The following is a 22,811-nucleotide window of genomic DNA, read 5'->3' as shown; positions in this document are numbered from 1 at the left end:
GAGCCAGCAAGGGAAGGCGTTCTGCAGTGGGGATCGGCTGCGCCATCTAGATATTGCTGAGCAACTGGTTTTGAGCTAGATTGGGTTTACCTAGGCTTTGCTTCTTGTTAGGTGCAATAGAAAGGACTGAATAAATGTGGGAGCTGCCTTTCAAAGAAGAGAGAAGCAGCTGGTTTTTTTCCTCAGCGCACACTGCCAATAAATACCTTGATAAAATACTGCACCTTGGTGTGGGACGGGGAGAATGAGAAGGACCAGCGAGTCCCTCCAAGCCTGGCGAGGCTGCGCCAGGTCACTGGGGGAAGCGCTTCGGGCAGCGCTGTCAGAGCAACAGGTTGCCAAGTGCTCCAAAATAGCATCCCCAACACACTGTTCCAGGGTCATGTGGCTGGATAAGCTGTTTACTACATCTGTCTGGTAGTTTAAAAATCTCTAACAATTTGGGGCATCTTAGAGTTTAAACTGATTGTATGAATAGTTTGCTGTTTAATTTTCAAAAGCAAATGCTTCTTGAATAATGGAGAGGCTTGTATGACACAGAGAAGAGAGCTGAGGCTCTTCTACAGTTTTGTACATGAACACTACTAAGACACCAGATACTTTAGAGAATCCGTGCCTGAGTAACTTTGCATCTGGTAAGAATTTAGATAAGAAGTCATCTTCAGAATACTTGCAATTAATAAATCAGACTACATTAACCTGAGATCTATACATACCATGATATACCAACATTGCCTATGGCAATTCATAATAAATCTATGGTTACCATGATATCTGCTACTAAACAGCCTTCTTTCCATGAAATACATTGTTTATTGTCATAAGTTGCTGAGAAAAAGGTGTTATATTTCTTGATTCTCACATGCTGAAAAAGTGAGCAGTGGAGGATTTAACAGAGCAAGCTCCACTTGCATTTTCTGTGGAGCCAGTTCTTTGCAGCTGCAGGCAATGTCTGGTATTTCAAACTGTATTTTCTGTAACACCTATTTCAATAAGGCTGATAAATGGCAGGTTTTCATGACTCAAGTTTTAGTATTATGAATGTTCTTTGTCTTGTCTAATTCAGGTTGAATATGAAGGCTTAAAGCATGAGATTAAACGATTTGAGGAGGAGACAGTGTTGCTTAATAGTCAGCTAGAAGATGCCATCCGGCTGAAGGAGATTGCTGAGCATCAGCTGGAGGAAGCTCTGGAAACTTTAAAAAATGAAAGAGAGCAAAAGAACAACCTAAGGAAGGAACTCTCCCAGTATATCAACCTCAATGATAGTATGTATAATAACCATATTAATATATCAGTAGATGGATTGAAGTTTGCAGAGGACGGGGGCGAGCCCAACAATGACGACAAAATGAACGGACATATCCACGGGCCTCTCGTGAAACTCAACGGTGACTACCGAACTTCCACGGGTAGGAAAGGAGAATCTCTGCACCCCGTCTCTGACCTCTTCAGTGAGCTCAACATATCAGAAATACAGAAACTGAAGCAGCAACTCATGCAGGTAAGAGCTGAATTTAATGTCCTGAAGTGGTTAGACACACATCCTATGGACCCTAGTGCCTGCTTTTGCAATGATTTCCCCCAGTGACATTCTTGACCATGTATGTCCTGTTCCCAGACTTCTGCTTTGGTGTTTCTTCATGTCTAGGTTTTGCTAGAAATATCCCTAGTAAACAGAGTACCTGTCTGCAAAAAGTCAGTGTGATCTGAGCAGATGTTTAGCACAAAGAGGAGAAAGGGACCTGGTTGCAGATGGTTAGATTCTTTTTTTTCCTGCTTTGATAATGGGAAGTGTCCCTGAAATGGCAAGCAGAATAAAGTACTCTTCAATATGACCAAAGCTATCTGGAAAAAAAACCACTAAAATACAGACAGACTTGATTATGCTCTCTTGCTAGTCAGAGGGAGTTTTTGCCATTAAATTCAGTTTGAAGAAGATTTGGCATACTGTCGAGAGAACAAAAGGAGAGGAGCGCTCCTTTTAATAACTGCGCACTCGGAGAGCATGTGGCATGTGAGATGTCACAGAGTGCCCTTGTCCACCCTGGCAATCCCAGCGGATGCACAGGCTGCAGGGGGTGCCTCGGGGACCATACAGCGAGCGTTTGTTCTCTATTCATCCAAGCCCAGCCCGGGCATAACCAGAACAGGACCCTGGGATGCAAGCCAGATAAAAACTCAAGCTGCCAGCCCCGATGCTGACATCATCTTAGAAGGGGGTACAGTGCCACACAGAGCAAGGGTCCCACTGCCCAAGCCGTTGAGCATCTTCTCTGCCACAAGAGCTTGAAAGGTTTTGGCACCATCAAGGAAACATCCAGCATTTTCTAGCTGCGGGCTTCCAAAAGTACCTCTTCTAAAGAGGGTAAATGTAAATCCTTTCCTGCTTAAAATGTAAAAGGCAATTTGGAAGCAGAGCAAACCCAGTTTTCAGTGCTTGCTAGAGAACAATAAATCCCTGCGTGGTCTGTCTGATGTTTGCTGAGGAGTTAATTGTTTCATTGCCAAACACACCATGGGAAGTTTTGATCTGAGCTATGACATGGCAAACACTGATGACATCTAGTGCTTTGCACAAATAACTTTGATGCAAGGTATACATAATTCAAGTGGAAAAGCTTGAAATTTGGAATTTTGTTTCTGTGAAAAATTCTGTCAGAAACTTCTCCAGTATTAAAATGTAAACAGTGTGTGTAGTTTGTGTATATATGCATACATAAAAATATGCATGTGTATGTATGTATACATTTATGTATATAATATATGCACATATATATTATATGCAGCTTTTTATTTCATTCAGGAATACAATGTTAAAAATTAAAAAAACTACAGCTTCAGAAAAAATGCTTTGAAATATTCACATTTTAAAATACAATGTAAGCACTTTCAACCATAACTTACAATGAAGTTTATGCAATATAAATTTGGAGTAAAAGCTGTTTGGAAATGAAAAACAAGACTGTTTGGATATGTTATATCTTGATTTTATTAAATTAAATATTGAGCTTGATGAATTGGCAAACTTCTACTTGAAAGATACTGCAAATGGTTTGATCCTCTCTGACTTAAAAACTTATTTATTTTACACTTCTTAAAGAAAGAGTCAGCCTTCTCACAGTCACTGGCCACAAGCTGCCCATCACAGGACTCTAGAAGGACCCTAGAAAATAAATACAACCATTTTTCGGTCACAACAGCTTTGCTGGGCCCCAGCACCCTCACACAAATAGCCGCCACCATTGCTCAGCATTCTAGTTGTGTTAAAAGGTTTAAAAAGAAGGACTAGACCCAGCTGGAAACCTGATTTCTTTAGATACTGAAAAGGCTTACTGCAAAATGCTGATATGTACTTTTTTTTAAGTGATCATCTTCTCTGTTGAGTTGCATCAGCTCACCTTGGGTGACACAAATTAAATGTGAAAAATTCCCCCCAAAATTTTCCTTGTATTAGATAGGAGGTTTAATTGGGTTCAAGCTGACAAAAGGTAATTCTTGAGCAAAACTGGATTTTTTTCTCCTCAGCAGTGTCTTTTCCTTGTGGTGTTCATTCAGTGATATCTCAATATTTGGTATGTGTTCCTCTTGTTTTCTCTGAAGAGGCTGTTCTGTGACAGACTGCTGAAGGAACTGACCCTCTCTTGGGAATTATTTTTAGTCTATAGGACAGCAGGCTCCTTTTTTGAGAGAAGCAAACTTCCGATTTGCCACTTTGTACGCACGTGGCAAATTTTTTCACTCCTCAGTCTCAAACAGAAGCCTTCACCAAAAAAGTTAGTATGACAGATATAATTCTTTCTGCAGCTTTAAGATGCTGCTGCATGATTTGTGCTGGTTATTAGAAGAGATTTAATTGCAAGTGTTCCCTGTCCATCTTTTAAATCCACTAAGTAACAAATATCGTGCTGAAAATGCTTGTATTCTGAGATTTAGTTGGAAAAGCTCAAGGCTTTCTGCTCTGCTTTCATGTTTGTTGTCCAGTGGGAAGAATTATCAGTCTCATCTTTAAAGTCTAGGACTTCTTTCTTCCTTCCATGGTGATGCTTTCCCTATTCCTGAGGCCAACATCGTATTTGGAAAACTTAGATTAAGTTCTCTTAAAAAAAATATAAGAAAAAAAATCAGTTGTCACAGATTCAGACACTCTTCTCCAGCTGTCTGGTACTCTCTGATAAAGATACGGTACAGCTGAGATTCAAGGTTCTTGAATTGAGTTTTCCTGTTCACATGTTCCAGTCTCCACCAGGAATTGTTCACTGATATTCTGTTGTTATTTAAAAAAAACCAAAAAACAAAAAAACAGTGGTAAAATCAGTGTGGTGGGTTGACCCTGGCTGGACGCCAGTGTCCACCAAAGCCGCTCTATCACTCCCCTTCCTCAGCTGCACAGGGGGGAGAAAATATAACAAAAGTCTCGTGGGTCGAGATACGGACAGGGAGAGATCATTCACCAGTTACTGTCATGGGCAAAGCAGACTTGACTTGGGAAAATTAGTGTAATTTATTGCCAATCAAAATCAGAGTAGGATAATGAGAAATAAAAACCAAATCTTAAAACACCTTCCCCCCACGCCTCCCTTCTTTCCGGACTCAACTTCACTCCCGATTTCTCTACCTCCTCCCCTCAGCAGTGCAGGGGACGGGGAATGGGGGTTGCGGTCAGTTCATCACACGTTGTCTCTGCTGCTCCTTCCTCCTCAGGGGGAGGACTCCTCACACTCTTCCCCTGCTCCAGTGCGGGGTCCCTCCCATGGGACACAGTCCTCCACAAACTTCTCCAACATGAGTCCTTCCCATGGGCTACAGTTCTTCACAAATTGCTCCAGCATGGGTCCTTTCCATGTGTCCTTTCCACGGGGCACAGTCCTTCACGAACAGACTGCTCCAGCGTGGGTGCCCCAGAGTCGCCAGCCCTGCCAGCAAACCTGCTCCAGCGTGGGCTCCTCCCTCCACAGGGTCACAGGTCCTGCCAGGAGCCTGCTCCAGCACGGGCTTCCCAGGGGGTCACAGCCTCCTTTGGGTGCATCCACCTGCTCCAACGTGGGGTCCTCCACGGGCTGCAGGTGGATGTCTGCCCCACCGTGGACCTCCATGGGCTGCAGGGGGACAGCCTGCCTCACCATGGTCTTCACCACAGGCTGCAGGGGAATCTCTGCTCTGGCCCCTGGATCACCTCCTCCCCCTCCTTCTTCACTGACCTTGGTGTCTGCAGAGCTGTTTCTCTCACATGTTCTCACTCCTCTCTCCAGCTGCAGTTGCTGTTGCGCAGCAACTTTTTCCCCTTCTTAACTCTGTTATCCCAGGGGCACTACCACTGTCACTGATGGGCTCGGCCTTGGCCAGCAGTGGGTCCATCTTGGAGCCGTCTGGCATTGGCTCCGTCAGACATGGGGGAAGCTTCTGGCAGCTTCTCACAGAAGCCGCCCCTGTAGCCCCCCCACTACCAAAACCTTGCCACGCAAACCCAATACATTTGGTTTCCATAATTGCAAACTATACAGCAAACTGGGAAGAAAATCTCCTCAAATGGAAATCTTTGAAAGGAAGGCTACATCACGAAATGGGTACAACTACTTTTGAATTGCTTTTATTTTCATTTTAAGATGATAAAGATCCTTACTGCAGCTATTATTTTTAATGTCAAAAAAACCCCACCAACTGGACTGAAAAATAACTTCAATTCCCAAAAGTTTGCTGTGGGTGGAAATAATAGTATTGTCTAGAACAAGAAATATAATTACCATACTTGGAAACAGCAGAGTCATTAATATGCAGAAGGTGTGCTCAGGGCTGAGTTGGAGCTTTGGGTTTTTTTTCCTTGGAAGTAGGAACATGTATTTATAACTTTAAACAGAAGTGGATTAGTTTAATCCATAATTACTGGACCAGAATGAGTAAAATTTAGTAGATCTATGTATTTCATTTTACCTCCTGTCCAAGCTGGTATATGGGTTTTAAAAGTTGCATGTTTTCTCTGGAAACACTCCTTTCTATTTGAAAGAAGTATTTGTTTCCAGAACCCATTCATGTTCAGCAGAGAAATGACCATAAAGATCCCAATTAGCTCTGTTATAGTTTTCCTTCATGATAGAATACAATGTTTGAGATCAGTAATCTGGCAGGATCAATTCTGTCTGATTAATTTAAGCAGACACTGAAACACCGTGCTGCTTTAACACCAAGTTGTTTTCTCAAAGGAAAGGCTCTCTGGCTGTAAGCTCTGTATTTATTTTTACACTAGTGCAATGTACAGTTAATTGTCTACTTCCACGTGAATATACCCACAGTGAACCCATACACCTTAAAAAGCCAACTGCTTTGGGTGTGTAATGTATGGATCGTTATTATCCACATGACTCCTCACCATAAGGTGAGATGGTCCTTTAAATTAACCAAAACTCAGATTTTCATGCACATGTGTAGCTCACCTTACCAGCCTGAGGGAATAATAAATACCTTCATTATCTGATGAGGGTAATGCAATAACAGCTAAGCCTGCTATACCAGGTGATAATAACTAGAGTTCATCTGCAAGTTTCTGGGAAGAGCAGACCTGGGGCAGACTGCTTGATGGAAAAAACAGAGCTAGGAAAGCTAGTGAGGAGGCTTTTGCTGGGCAGCTCTCTGAGACTTCCCAGGACAGGTCTGACCGAGAATCTGTGGAGAGCGGTCACCTTTTAAGAAGATGCTCTTGGCAAAGGTGAAGGTTCTTCTATTTTGGATTTTCTCAACAAGAGTGGGCTGACGCAGCGGGGATGAGCAGCAATGGGGGCAGCAGGCAGACTGAGGCAGTAACGGGGAAACGACGTCAAATGGAGAAAAGTACCAATATACTCATGGTACTCGGCTGTCCTCTTCTGCATTACAGCACAGACTATGTAGTGCCTAAAGTGGAGCGCCCTATATCTAAGGAGACAGATTCTTCCTGGATCATAAAATAATGATGAGGTTTGGCCCTGTTTTTTAATTCTTAATCCGTCAGTCACCTGTACACAGGAAAACTAGGCTGATTTTTTTAGATGTTTTTAACATGGCTTCTATTTTTATTCTTACAGTTTCTAGCTGCAATGGATTGCAGGTTCTAATAGAGGCCACATTTTGAAAGCCTGTCTGTAAAACCAAGGGATCATCATATGCTTTAGTGCCTTAATACTTCTGAGCAGCAGCCACTGCTCAAAAGCCTCGTTACGAGAAAACGGGAGTCTGAAGCACTGCTTGGAACATTTTGTGAGATGGCATTAATACCCTCTCAGTCTCTAAAAGGCTTTTCTTTTCCTTCAGTAAGATTCATGGTGGCTGATTTGACTCTCTTCCAAATACTGCCTGGGGGGATGGAAGGAAATACTTTTGAAAGGGTTTTTGCAGAACTGACAGCTTTGAATTCTCAGAATTAGTAATTCAGCCACTCATAAAGGGAATGTGGAGCATGCCATTTTCACTGCATGTGTAAACACAGGGCTGAGATACTGCAACAGTGGGAGAGGAAGAGCAGAAAACCTGGTAGGCTCAGGATCCTGTTGGAAAAGCTGTGAAAGCAAGAAGGATCCCTTCTCCTTGTGCCTTCCTCTGCTTCCCAACTCACAACTCAGTACAAAGGCACAGAAAAAAAGTTGGAGCATTATACTTAAAACTTGAAACGGGAGTCTTTCAGGGGTGTTGTCATGAATAGCAAATACCTGAGCAGATCAAACTTTATGTTTTTCTTGTTCACTTGCTTTAAGATGCTGTGCATTAAACCTTCTAGAGTCCTCCTCTATGACCTCTTCTGCTGTTCAACATCCACATTTCCCTGTGGATATTCAGAAAGGAACTTACTAGGTCGGAACCAGTGGTTTGTTAGTTATACCACAAATCCTGCTTTTTCTGCCTTGTCCTTAAAAGGATGGATTTTGCTTATAGTTAAGTGCTGGGGATGGGGAGTCCTGACACAAAACTCCTGATTTGTGTTACATTCCCACACAGCGGGTTATTTAATCTAATCTGTGGAAATGTACACAGCCATTTGTTTACTGTATTTGCATTCAGTAATCAAGCCTTAATGAAAGTTTGCAACAGTCCAAAGATATAAATAAATATTGTGAAGGATTGGTAGAGCTATTCATGGGAAATGTAAATTCAAACTCCATTGAGAAATGCGTATGTACCAGGCTTATAGTTGACTGATAGTTGGCAGTGATGCAGTTTATGCCTGTTAAAATTCGGGGAACATATGTTGTAATAAATCCATTATCATCACTCTAGCTGACGAGGCGCTTAGTGCTTGGGGACTAAGTAATTCTTCAGTGGGCAACGTGTAAAATCGTGACCTAGTGATTTTGCAAATTGTAACAGAGCCTGGGACTTCATAATCCTGTACAAGTTATACGTATTTCTCTCTGACTTAATTTTACGGTTTAGGGATATATGGCTAAAATCTCTTTGAAGCCTTCAGGTTGTGTATGCAGAGTGGGGGAGTAGAAGAGATGAATGTGATTGCAGAATTTGGTGTTCAGCACGGGTAGGACGAGATCCCGGGTTTCTTACTTCGACTCTGTTGCAGGTGGAGAGAGAGAAGGCCATTCTCCTGGCCAACCTGCAGGAGTCTCAGACGCAGCTGGAGCACACCAAGGGAGCCCTGACTGAGCAACACGAGCGAGTGCACAGGCTCACGGAGCATGTCAACGCCATGAGGGGGCTGCAGAGCAACAAGGAGCTGAAGGCTGAGCTTGACTGTGAGAAGGGCCGAGACCCCGGCGAGGAAGCACACGACTATGAAGTGGACATCAATGGCTTGGAGATCCTAGAATGTAAATACAAAGTAGCTGTTACTGAGGTGATAGACCTTAAAGCAGAAATCAAAGCCTTAAAGGAGAAATATAATAAATACGTGGAAAACTACACTGAAGAGAAGGCCAAGTATGAGAGCAGAATCCAGACGTACGACGAACAGGTGACAAACCTGGAGAAGTCGACCAAGGAAAGCCAGGAAAAAATGGTCCACATGGAAAAGGAATTGCAAAGGATGACAAGCATAGCAAATGAAAACCATAATACCCTCAACACCGCACAGGACGAGCTGGTGACGTTTAGCGAGGAGCTGGCTCAGCTCTACCACCACGTCTGCCTGTGCAACAACGAGACACCAAACAGGGTCATGTTGGACTATTACAGGCAAAGCAGAGTCACCCGCAGTGGGAGCCTGAAAGGACCAGATGACCCTCGAGGTCTCCTTTCCCCACGGCTTGCCAGAAGGGGGGTGGCATCGCCTGTAGAAGCCAGGACTCCGACCGAGCAGGTGACGAAAGAAGCCACGGAGCCTGGCAAGGAGCAAAGCCCGACGAAAACACCTAGTGTTTCTCCTGTCATCACAGCCCCTCCTTCCTCCCCCGTCTCCGATACCAGTGACATCCGCAAAGAGCCGATGAACATCTACAACCTCAATGCCATAATAAGGGACCAAATCAAGCACTTGCAGAAGGCTGTCGATCGGTCGCTGCAGCTGTCACGCCAGCGTGCTGCAGCTCGGGAGCTGGCGCCCATGATCGATAAAGACAAGGAGGCCTTAATGGAAGAGATACTGAAACTGAAATCACTCCTGAGTACAAAGCGGGAGCAGATCGCAACCCTGAGAGCAGTGCTGAAAGCCAACAAGCAGGTAAGATGCTAATAAAGCAGTCAGTCGGGAAGTCTGTTATTTATACAGGTCACTTACAAGCTTTCCCAGGAGTAGTTCAGAGGAGAGGTTTTACTTACATGTTATTTAGCCTCTCACTCAGTCATGGCGAGGGCAGACCTCTCTTCCCTCCCTCCCCGCCGCCTCTTTCACCAGGGGCACAGGCAGAAGAGCCTTTCCTGCAGAGCGAGAGAAAAGCAGAGGGGCAGGGAGGGATCAGCTAGCACCCAGCCCGACGCGCGGGCATGTTGCTAGTATTGCAAAATGATAAGATTGCCAAGATTGGAAAACAAAATGGAGTGTGCGTGGAGAGGCTCTCAGGGGCGTGCTGACCCCTTGCCAGGGCAGGTACTGCTGGAGCAGTGGGGAGGGCAAGCTTAGGAGACACCCACCTGGGCCAGCACCTCAGCAGCTGCAGGTGGTCCTGCTGGTGGGATGTAGTGGAGCAGATGGTGCAAACAACCCATTGCGTTCTTCTTGGTGTAACCTCTGGGTAATACTCCACAGGCTGCAAAACTTGAATGCCCCCCAGCAAATTTAAGGGGATTAAAAATAAATGCCACAAAAGCTAAAGCGCGCCTCAGGAAGAGAACGGCAGGTGTAGGAGTGTGACTGGTGGCTTTGGACCGTACAGAAGCTGAGCATTTCTTTGATAAGAGAGCAGGTGAAATGCTGAGTTATTTTCATTACAGGTGGTTGGAATTTTTTTAAATTATTTTTGGTTTTAGTCAGAAATAATTTCTCCTGCCATTGTCAGGTTTTGAATCCTTTAAGAAATAAAATCAGGGTTTTCTTTTTTTTTTTTAAGAAAAAGGACAACATCACTACATAATAAAGCTGACTGAAACAGTAACTGCAGGTTTTTATTTTGAGAAGGATTAGTAATGAAGTTATATTTTTAAGAGAATAAAAAAAATCAAATTATTATTTTGAAAATTTTCACAGCTTAGAAAAATAACCATCAAACCACTTTATTTTTAATGTTTCACTAGTGCGAATAAGCTGAGAATTACCGCATTTTATGTCAAATGCCAAAAGAGAACCATGTAATGGTGGGTTTTTCAAGAGTACTGTCAATTTTTTTTTTGCATAGTATATCCTCCCAAGCCCTTTGTATCCATTAGATTCCAGGTCTGCAAACATTTAAAGTTAAATTTCAGCATGCAAATAGTTTTATTTACTTTGGTGCATCTCCTTATGCCCAGAATTAAGTCTGAATGCAAGAGGCTGCAGCGGCAGAGTCATCGTTCCAGATTGCCCAGCACTTTTCTCATCTAAAAGCAGCGCAGTGATCACCATGGGGGGCATGAACCCTGGTTAACAGCTTAGGATACTATTAGCTAATGACAGTGATGGGATTTCAGTGTTAAAATTCCCAATAGTCAAGTAATCTGAAGTTACATTTTCAAGTTTAATTGATTGTTGGATCTGTAACTGCATTTCTAGAGTACAGGGGATTTTTAAATTGCAGCAATATTTCAATATACATCAAGTCTCTTATAGCACTTCCCCCCCCTCCAATACATGTTAAATATTAATTCAAGTAATTAAATACCATCTCTGGCTAAGCAATAATAGCTCTGAGCAATTATATGTGGATTTTCCATGTAATTAAAATGTAATTAAGCTGTAATTGAGGTGTATGGGTTTAGATTCCAAATTAAAGATTTTTTCCATTAGCATAGAGCTATCATTTATTTTTTTTCATACTACCAGAGAATCTAACTCAGTCTTGCTCTTTTATTACTGTCAGAAATAAAGCATCGTCCTAAAGCGTACTCACTGAAATGGGAAAGATAAATTTGCTGAGTAAGGAGGTGCTATTAATTAAACTTTTATTTATTGGATAGCAGCACAGATATTGGTAACTGTACAACCAGGTATAGAATCTTGCAATACTGTTCATGCTAACCTAATATCAGCATCCTCAAACTTTCAAGTTAAAAGACATAATAATATAAAAGGATAGGCAAAATTTAAAGTTACAGAGAGGGAGGGTGAGTTTTATTATGTGCTAGCAGTACTGCCAGCCTCAAGTGATGGGTGTATCCCAGGATCCAAAGCACATCTCATGTTCAAAAAACATGAGTCAAGATTCATCCCCTTGAGTTCTTCCTCCCCAAAATAATAAGGTTTTAAGCCGCAATAGGCTGGAGATATGTTTCCTTTGTGGGTTTCAGTTTAGATGAGCCTACAGAAGACATCTGGTTCAGTTTTTCACATTTGCTTCAGAACCACAAGAGCTAGAATTTTGATTTGTTAAAAACCTTCCTCAAGCCCTGATAAAGCTGAAATTAATATGGAATTTTGTCTTTTCATTCCTTCCGTAGTACAGCAAGACACTGCTGGTGCCCGAGGTAGCAGGGGGAGCTGCGGCAGGCCCCTGCGAGGGGAAGGCTGCAGCTGGGGGGGCTGGATGCCCTGGCCTCAGCCTCCAGAGGGGCCACATCACATCTCATGTCATTGTCCTTTGTAGCAATACTGTTACAAAACACCTGTATTTGTTAGCCCTCCGAAGGGAGATGCTAATAGTTTTATTTTAAAAATAATTAAATAAATGCTGGTGGGATGTAGTGGAGCAGATGGCGCAAACAACCCATGGCGTTCTTCATGGCTCTGGGTAATACTCCACAGGCTGCAAAACTTGAATGCCCCCCAGCAAATTTAAGGGGATTAAAAATAAATGCCACAAAAGCTAAAGCCCGCCTCAGGAAGAGGCTTTTCTTCGTTGGAGTAACATGGGAAAGCAGGATGAGCACAACCAAATGCACTGTAAAAATGGCAAGACCTGGCCTTCCTAGAGAATCTCGGATTCAGATCCAGGGGGGAAGACCCCCTGCGTCTGGCATTTCGGGCTATATTTCAGTAGTGAAGTCCCACCCTTAACCAGGGAAGCACGGGTGCTATCTAGTGACCACCAGCAATATTGCAACATCAGATTAAAACAGGAATTTTAGTTTTCCTGGCATTACGCTTTGCCACAGTGCACCGACATCCTCTGTTATCCAGGTACGCAGGGGCAAACGGTTCATCAGAAGAGAAAAAGAAGAGAGTTTCTGCCTCCCGACTGGAAGCGTGTTCACTTCTCTCCAGAGCAGCTCGGCCACGGCAGGAGAGCCCTGACGGACTCTGCTTCCGCCTCCTCCTGCTGCAGCGGGCCTGGCGCTCCAGCACTGCCCTCGCACCTTTTAAATCTTTAACAGCGTACAACAAATTTCTGTTTGAACCTGACCAGGTGTTGCCTAGTTTAATGCATTTGGCAATAGCTGATGAGATTTCTTTTTAATCTAGCCGTATTTTCTTTAGTAATATTTTCAGATAAGCACTAGGCTGGGCTGCAAACAGAATACACAAAACCCTATAATACAAAAAAGATAGCAAGATTTGCTCTAAGAAGCTGCAAACCTGAGCCTGGGAAAATGGATTATTAAATCAATTGTTCAAGATAGCAAGGCACATATATCTTGCTAGCTTGCTTGCTTACCTGGTCTTGATTTATGTATCCATTTACTTGTAGCCATAATTACTGTGTCAGCACCAGTTTTGTGGAGCAAACCCAAGTAGCATTAGCATTACCAAATAGCATAAATTGTAAAGTAGTATCAAATTAATGCTACAATAACTTTTAGGACCAGTTCAATAATGATTTTTATTTCGATTTCTAATAACATTCAGAAAGCAAAGCTGCCTATGAGGGGAATTTAATATCCTGAAGTTCTGACTGAAAAACGATCGGTTGTTCTCATAGGTAAATAGTTCGATGGGAAGGAGCAGAGTCAGCAAGACCTTCACATCTGTATTGGCCGTAACTACAGTGTCTCCAGCTCCCATAACTGAGATACCCATAAAAGTCCTTCAGAAAAAAATAACTTGATAACCCCAGACATACAGTACCTTATCTATAAACAAAGGCCCTGATGTTCTATAGACAGAATACAGTAGAATTTCTGCTGGGAAAGTGAGGCTGCGTGGAAAGATCCAGTACCACTTAGGATTTCTGCACTAAAATAACAGGCTACTGTTCTGCTTTCTTGTGTGAAAAAATAAAGTGCCTACCACTGTAGGACTTAATATTCTTTCAGCAACAATTTTTTACTTGGTTTGCTTCTCACACTGCTGATATAAAGTAAATGGGATACGAAGTCATCTTAGAATGTGAATATATAGAGAAAATGAGGTTTGTTCACGGATTTCAGGATTAAGGTGGCAAACTTCAGGCAGCTGGATTTGGGCATCTCTTCTGTAAGGATAAGGACGTCGTTAGTTCTGGCAGCGCCTCTGGTCCTGGGCTCGGGTGTGTGCCCACCTCAGCCCGTGCAGCTCCGTGGCTGGGTTTTGGGCATGGGGGTGCTGAGCTCTGCGTGCCCCAGCTCTCTCTTCCTGGACAAGTGTTTTACACCCTGCAGGAGTCCAGGTGTTGGAGCTCTCTGCTCCCTCCCAGCCTTGCTGTCAGCTCCAGGTGATGTCCTCTGCACAGCAAATGCTACGTGCTCTGTGAGCCATTAATCCTGTGTCTCCAGGCAGCTCGCTGAGTGTCTGGGTAGTGCTTTCGCCCGGTTCCTCTGCATGACTAGTCCCCTGTCAGGAGTGTCACTAGCCCCTCTCCTGTCTTATTGCATTATTTACTTCACTGAAGAGTAGCCACGTATTTGTCTGTGTTTTCACCTTTTTCTTGTGCTCTCCATTTCCATGTGTGTTGCTCAGAGGTTGCATTTTTATGTGGAGCAAAGTTTCTTTAACACAGTTTTGTAGTTAACCACAGCTTAAACCCAAATGCTTCAGAAAGAGCTGTTAAAAACAAAGCCAGGTCCTGGGCATCGGCTTCCTTCTGGCACCCACTACTTGGGGTAGTGGGCAGACTTTTATTTGCCCCCTCCTTCCTTTCAGAGTACTCTGCAAATGCACCATTCACTCTAGGTTTTTAAATTCTACATTATCCTGCAAAACTGGTTTCAGGCACAACCACACGTATGTGGTTCAATGGGCACAATTTTGGAAACTGGCTGAGAGAGGGAACAAATAGAAATAACTTAGACTAGAGCTGCTGCTGGAGGAAGAGTAACGTGAAGCTATGGCTTCAGTTCATTTTGTCCCTATGACTCTTGCACAGTCTAGCAGTACAGCTGAGGTGACCAGACACATAGGTACCTCTGAAGGACGGAGTCCAAGCTCCCCTTCTCCCTTCAGCCCCACTCCCCATCACACATCCTGGCTGCAGGGTGCTTCAGACAATTTTTCTGCCTCCTCAGGCTCCCCAAACTGGCTCACAGGAAGCACAGAAGAAAACCACCCGATGTGCAAAGGGTAGGGTTGGGGAAAGGCTGGGTTATCATTCTTTTGGTGGCAGCTAGCCAATATAGATTAACTTGGCTGTATTGTAAAATGTCATCCTCGGAGCCGAGGAGTCTGACAGCAATTGGCTTCGGTCAGCATCCAGGTCCGAAACCGATGAGCTGTCGGTAACCCGAGCATCCGCACAGCCGGGCGCCCACCGGCTCTTACAAGGACCTCGTGAGCCTCACGCTAAAGCGATGCACTGCTGCTCTGCTGGCCCTGGCTGCCTGTCTGCAGGTTTCTAACAGAAGCTACTCTTGCTTGCTTCCCCTTTCTTTCTCTTGCCCATTAAAAACACGTTATGTTAGTTTTATTTGCTTCTCTAGTACAGCACTTGTGCCCATTCGTTCTTCACCTAGGAGACTTTCGGAAGGGAGACCTCTGACAGCCTGCAAAGGCATGTATTCAAAAGCTTGTCTGGTGCATGGACAGCCACCAGGCACTTCCAACAGGTTTTGCAATTTATGCTTCGTTTTCTATATGTTGCTTTATGGGAAACTCTAACAGGAAGAAAAAAAAGGTTTGAAGATTTGACACAGCCCTTCCTCTGTTACCTTTATTCACCAACTAAATTATATTTCTAATTTATTTTTCATCCTGTAGTGTTACATGTCCATTTAGCTTACCCTGACATCCAGACTAAAACACAGGGATCACAATGATCTGTCTGATCATTGTGCACCGTTTCAGTGATGTATAAATCATTGGGTTTACATGGAATGTAATCCCACTGCTGAAACAACTTAACAATTTTTTTTAAAGTCTAGTATTAGGTGGCACATACCTTTAACTCACTTTCATTCCTAAACAAAGGAAAATATTTACATGAATTCTGTATTCAAAGATGAGTTATGATAGGTTAAGGGACATAGGGCTTTGTTTTGCTTACAAAGCAAAGATGCCTGCATTCCTGCCTTAGGAGCAAAGAGAACTCACTTTGTGCTATAGGGTCTATCTGTGCCCTCATAAATCACTTCTGCCTTAATAGCGACCTGAAAATTCTTAAATAAATCTGATTTAATCCTATCTGTTAAATATGAATTTGTCCTCTGATGCACTATTTCCTAGATTTCCCTTCAAAAAAGTAGTTTAATTAAACATAGTTAATGCTTCTTCTCCGTGTTAATTTACGAGTGTACATTTTTGCTCATGGCTGAAAACAGATAGAAAGCTGATGAGTTCTGCTTTATACTGCCAAGGTGTAGGGTAGTGTCTACCATCCTACATTATACTAAAGCATATGTCAGCAAGGTTGAGAAAAGCTGCATTTATTTGAATATATCCCTAAGTGGTTGATTTTTTTAACCTGTATTGCTGATGATTTAAAATTTGGCATGGAAAAATCCATCTATTTAAAATGTCAGGTAGTTACTAGTGATTTTTTAAAATCTCTTCTCTCAATGTAAACTAGTGTGAAAGTAGAGAAAACATTATTGGTGAGTGTACAATTGGGAAAAAAAATGAATTATTTTAATGCTGCCATTTCTAACGGTGCTATTTCCCCAGACACAAATTAATAGAGTTGTATTTTAGTAGGAGATGGTATTATGTCCTTTTGTTAAGAGACATTGTTAGTGGGAAATGTATTGAGTTTCAGAAAACTGAGTTCAAAATAGGTTTCCGACTGTTTGGCCATTACCATCTTTTGTCATCTCCCCTTGCTGGTTGCTTTAAACTAATGTTCTTCTACACTTCTCTCCCCTGGTGATGGCTCAAGAACCCACAAGATCAACAGGGGAAATTGATAGCCTCTATGAAATGCTGCAACTTACTATGCACTAAATGAACTGAAAAAACAACCATAACCCCCCCTGAGTAAATGTAAAAGGAAACTTTTTTTTTCTGCATCTCATTCAATGGCAATAATTTTAAATGTCTCATAGCAGAAGTAGGTATAAAGCCTCTATACAATTATGTATTTCGAGTAACTTCAAAATTATTCCAGACTTCATAGGTAAAACAGAAGGTTCCTTGCAGAAATAAGACGTATGTAACTATTAAAAGCAGTAGGGCAATAAATTAAAGAAATGTAAGGGATGAAATTAAAAAAAGAAAGGAGGAAGCAGAAAAAATGAAGGAAAAGGATGACTGTAAACCCTTGCTTTCCTGTTAAATGAAAATTGTAATTTACACTTTCTTTATTCTTTTTTGTAGCGGTTAAAACTGCCAAAATAATGCTGTTTTGCACAACAGTAGGCATTGCCAGTGCTCAGACATAAAAGCAAGCTGCCAGGTCCTAGCAGTCACCTCGCCCAAGGAAAGCCTCAGCTGGCAGGAATCATGAGGCAAAACACATTAGTTCCCACCTCGGCTACAGAGGCCGAGTCTCACATGCTGTGCGTCCTGTTTGCAACGTGGTTGTGGGACACACATGGTTGTTTATTGCAGCTCAAACGACACGGTAGCAACTCCTTAAGCTGTAGTAATTTACTCACTTGCCGGAGTCCTCAATGTACAGCTGCACAGTTTTGCAGAGACATTTAAGGTATCGAGTTGTTGCTAGTGCATCAAAATTGGCTTTGTCCTTTCAACTGCTTTCTCCTTTTCCTGGTTTCATGGAGTACAACTTAAAATAAGACATTAAAGAGTGCAGTGCAATGAAGCTCAGGTCTAACTTTCTTCTACTGTACGAATGAAGAAGGAAATCTAAAGTAAAAAATGGCATCTTAGCTGTTATCAGATACCTGTCTCATAAGCACATATCCTTGTTTGTGTTTTCAGACAGCTGAAGTGGCACTAGCAAATTTGAAGAATAAATATGAAAATGAAAAAGCAATGGTGACTGAAACCATGACCAAACTACGGAATGAATTAAAGGCTTTGAAGGAAGATGCAGCAACCTTCTCATCCTTGAGAGCAATGTTTGCAACCAGGTAAGGGAAATGGTTTCACCGTCTGGCTCAGCACTGTAAAAGTAAATATGTGTGTGCTAAGTGAGAACGGACTTAGCTGTGTATGTTGGGTGCTTAGGAGGAGAGACAGAAATTATTTTCTGCAAGGTCAGGGGTTTGCTGGATGAAGGTGAATGAGTCTTAGAGTGCACACTGTGCAAAACTTGCAAGCTTTCAAGTGCTACTGAGGTGCGTGTCTTGGAAAATAAAGCTGGAGAATAGCAATGTCAATACAACCTTGAGTGAAGTGTTATAAATGCCAATATCAACCTCCATTATATTTGCATTTATAGGGCTTTTTAAAGTGGCAATCAAATAGTAGATTTATGTGGCTGATTTTCACATTCAGAACTATGCAGTGATTCTGTCATGTAAAGCTATCGTATGGTTAATGATGATCTTCAGAATCCCATGTTTTCATTATCATGAGATTTCTTACTTACCACTAGTAAAATCTATTTCATCAACCAGCCTATGCTGTAATCCAGCACTAAAAATTGTGAGGCCACTGCAATTTCCCACTCCAGCATGAATTTTTATTTTCTCTCGCTGTGATATTCAATTTATTATCTTCTCCTTCATAGGATAAAAGTTTCACTTATCTTCTGTAACATAGTTCCTCCTGGCAGGACAGTAATTAATCATCTCTCATCTTTCCTTCTCCCACACCTTCTTTAGAAGTTCTTCTGGTTTTAGCTGCTTTTTAAAAGGTTACCTAAAAATAATTTTTTTTTAAAGATCCAGCACTTTAATTAATAAATTCTTAATTCCAAAATACACAAGGAAATTAATACCCTCAGGAAATTATTCTGTTATATCAAGGCTTTTTTTTCCCCGTACGGTCAAACACAATGAAGATTTCTTGCTTATGCTTTAGTCAGTAAGTGATAAGACGTCTTCATGCTTCATGCCAACATCTCTCCAGTGCTCCCTGTGGTATGGAGGTGCCATCTCACCTCTTCCAGCCTTCTAAGGTCCTTTGTTGCTTAGTGACAGTGGCAGCAGCAGCTGGGAGAGGTGGGAAGGAAGGAGAAGGGACATTTTCATGCCATGACATTGGTGCTGTGTACAAATTCATCATAGGTTCATCGTCAGAAGAGTACGTGTAATGCCATAATGGACATGAAGAACCAACTCAGCAGGTGGTGTGAACCAAGGTAGCTCCATTGATTTCATTGGCATCTAAAGATTTTCTTCGAGAAAGCAAAGTTGTGTGTGTGTATTAGAAATGCATGTGTTGATCTTTATTTGCAAGCTCATTACTCTAGGAGATGCACGAATGTACCAACTCTATAAGACTACCTGGAAGACTAACTCCAGAGGAGAGGAGTGGCATCACGAGCATAAAGCAAACAAGAGTCTTGCATGGAGCATAAATTATCAACTTGTGAGGCAAAAGAAGTTTGCAAAGATTTAGAAGTTGTTACTTAAAGGGAATGTTATGTTATTGGTTGTCGGTGTACTGAATGCTCTTTACCCTATTCGGGCATCCTCAGCACACACTTCTGTTGGGTTTAAGGCATATCCTAAAGCTGGTGGGAGACAGCAGCGTCTTTTCTGTGAGAATTAGGCTTAAAGGGTGCCATTCATCTAGATGCTTTTTCTAGATGTCTTGTGTGTAGGATGCAATGAAGCTTCTGTTTCTCTTCTATGAACTATAAAGGGAATCTGTGTGATTGGCCAAGTTATACATTTCCACTTTGCAAATACCTAATGTCATTAGAGAATAAACCCCACCCAAATAATCTACTGCTGCTGGTAAACTCCATGCAGTACTGATTAAACACTCATGGGCTGTGGAACGTATCCCTGCCTTTGAGGTTGTAAGTTTTGCCCAGTATTTTCTGAGCACAGTTATAAAAAAATCATTCACTACAGGATCTTGCACATTAGTGTGCTCCTATAGATTTTTCCGTTGTAAAATATTCCTTTTCCTTCCTTACCCTGGAATCTAATGGCCTTTATAATTAAATCATTCTTCCTAAATGTACAAATCATTGACTTACTCTGAATACTCCATTTGGAATACCATTTGTTTAAATGACAGAGAGCTGATATACTATAGATGTCTGTTCAGGAAGAGAAATCTGTTTGAAAATACAAGACTGTAAGACTCTTCATGCAGTAACAATTGATACAATAGCAACCTTCAGCATAAAAAAGCAATTGTTTAGTCTTCTGTTGAATAAAACGGTGGTTTCCATGGTTATCCTGCATCACATGGTACTTACTCCTGAATTTGTACTGTAGGGAGAACATCCCTCTGATAGTAGAGTTATATTATAGATCTGAAAATTATTTCATATACCGTTTGATAGAGCAACATCCTTTCTCTTTCATAAACCATCCTTTTCTGTTCATTTGGTCCCCAAATAGATGTTCATTCTGGTGCTGAACTGTATGGTTTCTTCCTCAAATGCACTGGATAAAGGTCATACCCTGTTACAAGGAGAGCACAGCACACCTGTTTCTGGTCTGAACAGTAAAGACAACACTTTTCTCCAAAGCTCCCCTATGCAGAAAGCAGGAGCCATCCTTCTTCTGTGATTTCCCCTGACCCTTGTGCTTCCTTCCGTTCCTTAAGTTCTTTCTTCAGTTCTTCTCTCCTCCCCCTCAGAAGTCGTTCTGTCCTGCTTGTACCTCTACTTTTGCTCTTTTTCCTTCTGGGACTGTTTTTTTCCCAGTCCAAAATCTCTGTGGTTCTGATCTCTACAGCTTCCTCCTTCCCTCTTCATTAGCCTTGTGATCCCTTTTTTAATTTATTTCAGACCTGTCAAGAATATGTCCTCAATACAGTTCAAACTCCCTTTTCCCCAAACACCTCTCTTAAAAAAAACAAAACAAACCAAAAATAAAGCAACAACGTATAAAACCTTCTTTTCTGTGGGATGCATGGGGTTGGCAGAGAAGAGTTGAAGTTCCTGTTCAATGCCAGGACCATGTTCTTCCCACCAGATTTACAGCTCCTGCCTTTAGCCTGCTTATTTTGTCCCTGCTTCTGGTAGTCCCAGACCAGAAAAAACAGTGAGAACCTTTCCTGCCCCTCCTGTCGTTTCCCCTCACTCCATCCCCGAGTCATTGACCCAGGCGGGAGCTGTGGGAGTGGGAAGCAGTGAGGCTGGTGGCCAGCGCTCATCCAGAGGGCAAATGAAAATATATTCTTTAAACCATTAGTTTTCCCATCTAGAGTAGGGGTTTCCCTGGGAGAGGAAGGGAAAAGAAGTCTAGTGCTGAAGGAGAGAAGGAACTACTTTTAAAGCAGGATCCTAAAGGGATTCAGAAAGCTAATTTTACTGAGTCCCTACACATGCTTGCTTTCCCAGCCTAAATAGAGATACTCAAAAGGAGAGAGCAAGAAATATTACTTATTATATTGCCACAGTCCTGACACTGCATGCACTGATTTTATTCTCCATCCATCAAAGCATTTTCTTATGATGACTATTTAAAGAAAAATGTGTGCTGAAGAGATGGACTAGGAAGTCCGGTCAGGTCCTGGAGCTATCCTAGATGAGAAAACATTTATAAGCAGAAGAGATTTATGCTTATATGGCTAGAGCAGGGATCTGTCACTGTCAGTGTCACTGAGTTTTAGCTCAAGCTCTGCTATGATTTATGTTACCTAAATTACACATAAGCCTGACTTGGTATTTGGTTTGCATTCCTAGGCGAGAGAGAGAGATGGAACTAGAAATCCCTTAAACTCCTATATAAGCTTCTTGGATCAGTTCATACAAAATAAGTGGGCTTATGTGTCTGTCTGCTTCCTTTCTGAGACAAGAGAAATGAGAAATAGGTGAAACCTTGACTTTTGCTCTGGCAATAAGTAGACCAGCAGAAAGCAAGATAACAGTGCTGTTTATTTAATAGTCACTTGCAGCTTACACCCGTCCTGGGGCAAGGGAGAAATTGGGAAAGAGCTCTGACTCAGGAGGACATAACCTAACTTTTGTTATTCACTACTATTTGGGTACTTCTGAAAGACCTATTCAGAGCCCTGGTGCATCCTGGAGCCCTACTCAGTCCACAGTGGTCTGTGCCGTGCCAGAAGTCATCTCTCTTAGGAGCTCTTAACCTTTTTCTTCCTCGGTATGCTGTGAGACTTCACGAATGTTTATAAAATGTGTGGGCAAAAGGCAATATGGAAGTATGTAATGCTTTTTTCTTTTTTAATTGGAAACACTTCTCTTTTTATCCCACATGCACATAGCAGGGAATATTTCAGTGAAGGGAAATGCCATGGCTGCAGGCAGTCGCTATCTCCCACTACATGGAATAACCTTCACTGCTGCAGACTTCAAGGAGATCTGAGGCTGTTAATTCAGCAGTTTTTAAAGTCAATTATGGCCTTTACTTGACTGATTTAGGTTTAACCTTTCTGAACACTGTTTCTCAAAAAAAATATGCACGCTTGAGCAACAAAACACAGAGACAATGGACCATGTGTTTGTGAAAAATACTAGGAAACTTGGAGTTGTGGTGGAGGTCAGATGACTGGAACCACCCAAAGGCTGCAGTGAACTGCCAAGAATGCGGGGTTGCTGTTATGGGGAGACTTCTAGGAAGGGCATATGATTAATGAGAACAGTTGGAAAATGTTATATTAACAAGGTTGTTTTTCTCTCGAGTATGAGGCCAGCTAACAGCATCTAGTATATCCAGATTTGTCTTGAGTATGAGGCCAGCTAACAGCATCTAGTGTTTCCAGGTTTCTAGGGCCAGCTTGTTATTGGTCATAGCAGGTAACAAAAAGCAGGTTTGTCCAAGTCTGCTTTAGTATTATCCACCTTCATGGAGCTTATGTTTCTTAACTGCTCAGTTATGCTGTTTTACAAAGCAGATGCCTAGATACCAAGAACACATCCTAAGGCCTAAGGAAAACCAATCTTTTTCCAAAACCAAAATTGGCTTATTGGCATACTGAAGCAAGG

The 22,811-nt window shown here is 42.2% G+C and overlaps 1 protein-coding gene across 11 annotated transcripts in view; it reads left to right on the top strand.

The window, feature by feature from the left end:
* The window catches only part of BICD1 (BICD cargo adaptor 1), a 274,792-nt gene that overhangs the window by 136,220 nt on the left and 115,761 nt on the right, over positions 1 to 22,811 (top strand). For 8 of the 11 annotated variants that reach the window (XM_072872473.1, XM_072872441.1, XM_072872413.1 and 5 more), the window contains exons 4-6: positions 1,034 to 1,504; positions 8,543 to 9,637; positions 17,711 to 17,862. In XM_072872473.1, the coding sequence (XP_072728574.1) occupies positions 1,034 to 1,504; positions 8,543 to 9,637; positions 17,711 to 17,862 (1,718 nt within the window). The remainder of the gene's footprint in view (positions 1 to 1,033; positions 1,505 to 8,542; positions 9,638 to 17,710; positions 17,863 to 22,811) is intronic. The other 3 variants (XM_072872449.1, XM_072872458.1, XM_072872422.1) reach the window with 1 other exon arrangement.

This window comes from Ciconia boyciana, chromosome 1 (genome assembly GCF_034638445.1).
Source record: "Ciconia boyciana chromosome 1, ASM3463844v1, whole genome shotgun sequence".
NCBI classification, from domain to species: Eukaryota; Metazoa; Chordata; class Aves; order Ciconiiformes; family Ciconiidae; genus Ciconia; species Ciconia boyciana.
Note: the sequence above shows the minus strand (reverse complement) of the source record. Positions and strands in the feature narration are given on the sequence as shown.